Raw genomic sequence first — 2029 nt, 5'->3', positions numbered from 1 at the left:
CCCACAGCATCCTGGTGTGCTCTGCTGCCCATGGCACCCGGTGCCCGGGAGAGGACAAGGCTCTTCTGCTGCCCGTGCGCTTTGCCTCCGGCTCATTGCGTTTCCCTCTTGACCTGGGGCATCCCACCGTGATCAGCCCCGGCGGCCGGCAGCCTGACGGGTGGCCACCAGCCCAGCTGGTGACAGTGTGGCCAGGACCGACACACACGGCCTGGACCGGGCGCTGCTGTGACGGCTCCTCGGCCCATCCATGAGGTGGGGAGTCCTGGAGCAGCTGGGGCTGTGCCTGGCAGCTGGTGACAGTGAAGCTCAGCCTGGCCCAGCCCAGCCATGGGTGTTGGACAGGACGGGATGCTGACACAGCGGCACTTCCTCAGGGAATAGGTCCACTCAACCACCAGAGTCCCCAGTAATGCTCCCCAGCTCCATGGCTGATCCTTGCCAGCAACACACCATCCCTCAGGTGTCAGCAGACCCTTTGAAGCAGGTTCCCAAAAGTACGGACTGGTCCTTATGGCTGCAGCCACACTCCCCTTTGCCAGGCAGGCCAACATGGTGCTGGTGCCACATCCCCCACTCATGGGACAGGCTCCCTGGTCAGGGACACAGCAAATCCTCTTCTCCGCTCTCCGGTGCCATGAGGTCACGATGTGCAAACCAGGGACTTGTCTGCACCACGCTGCCAGGATGGGCCCCATGCTGGGCTGGTGGGGCAGGGCTGGGGCCAGCGTGGGGATGCCCTGCAGGTCCCTGGAGCTGCCGAGGCCAGCTGGGAGTGGCCCCACTTCCCTGCCCAGAGCTGCCGGGATGCTCGGGGACAGCCTGATGCCGGCGAGTGCTGTGGGCCAGGCCATACCTTTCAGCTCATCCTCGTACACTTTGACCCCCTGTGGACAGTGGGTCTGGGGGAGCAGCGTGGTGCTGGACAGGACCTTGGTCTCCCCAGTCACTCTGTCCTTCTCCACCGTGATCTCCACTGAGTACATGGCTGGGACACAAAGGACAGCACGTTATGGCAGCCCTGGCCCTCCCCAGCCCCTGCTCAGCAGGCAGGCGCGGTGCTCAGCGGTGTTAGCGAGGCAGCAGCGACCAGTGGTGAATGGCAGAGACAGGTGTAGCATCCCAGGCACAGCACTACCGGGACCCGCGGGGCTGTCCCCACCCGGCACTGACAGCAGCATCTCGCCCCCAGGCACAGGCCCCGGAGGCACCGTGGCAATTGGCGCCGTGTCCGTCTGTCCAGCCGGTGAGCGGTGCCGGCCGCGGGGCCTGGGCTGGAGCCAGGCTCAGGGTTGCAGGAGGGGGCATCCCCCAGTGAGGGTCCTGGCACTGGGGTGGCCCCTCCAGGGAAGGTGATCCTCGGCATCTCCATCACTCCTGGCCAGTCCCGCCAGCTCCAGGGTCACCTCAGCCCAGTGGTGACACTTTGCTCCAAGGACCCAGGACGGGCTCTGCCCAGCGCTGGTGCCACAGCCTGGTCTGAGCTGTCACCAGGCAAGCACCGGAGGGGTCAGCCATGCTGCAGCCCACGCTCTGCTCCCCTTCCCGTGAGTGAGAAGCCGCAAACAGAGCAAGGGGTGAAGGATGAACCAGAGCAGAGACATGGAACAGGAGGCCAGGGGAGGGCCCCGAACCAGCAGTGGGGGCCAAAGCAGAAACAAACCCTCTGATTGCAAACATAGGATGTTCTGTGCCTTGGGTCTGGAAAGCCATCTAGCGGTGGAGCAGCAGCAGGGCTGCAGGGGCAGCAGGCTGGGGGGGAAGCCAGCGGGCAGGAGGGAGCGGGTGCTCCTCCAGGGCAGCACCTACCTGCCTTCAGCATATCAGTTCCCTCCATCGCCTTCATGGGGCTGCTGGAGACCTTCTTCTCAGCTGGGGACAGAGAGGAGATGTGACCGCTTGAGCCAGGACCATCCCCCGCCAGAAGCTCCCCCCACCACTGCCGACGGGGGGGACAGAGACACAGGGTTGGGCCCACCCTGGCTCCCCCAGCCCTGCAGACCCCGCACCGCGGCAGGATGAGGGGGCA

At 65.5% G+C, this 2029-nt stretch overlaps 1 protein-coding gene across 1 annotated transcript in view; it reads right to left on the bottom strand.

Annotated features, from left to right (window-relative positions):
* The window catches only part of PALM (paralemmin), a 16013-nt gene that overhangs the window by 11548 nt on the left and 2436 nt on the right, over nucleotides 1–2029 (bottom strand). Inside the window, exons 4-5 of the mRNA XM_010001848.1 lie at nucleotides 1810–1898; nucleotides 857–988 (exon numbers count right to left, since the gene is read on the bottom strand). Coding sequence (XP_010000150.1) covers nucleotides 857–988; nucleotides 1810–1898 — 221 coding nt within the window. The remainder of the gene's footprint in view (nucleotides 1–856; nucleotides 989–1809; nucleotides 1899–2029) is intronic.

The sequence above is a fragment of the Chaetura pelagica genome, unplaced genomic scaffold (genome assembly GCF_000747805.2).
Source record: "Chaetura pelagica isolate M959 unplaced genomic scaffold, ChaPel_1.0 scaffold1407, whole genome shotgun sequence".
In the NCBI taxonomy this organism is placed as follows: Eukaryota; Metazoa; Chordata; class Aves; order Apodiformes; family Apodidae; genus Chaetura; species Chaetura pelagica.
This window is presented reverse-complemented; position numbering and strand designations above follow the sequence as displayed.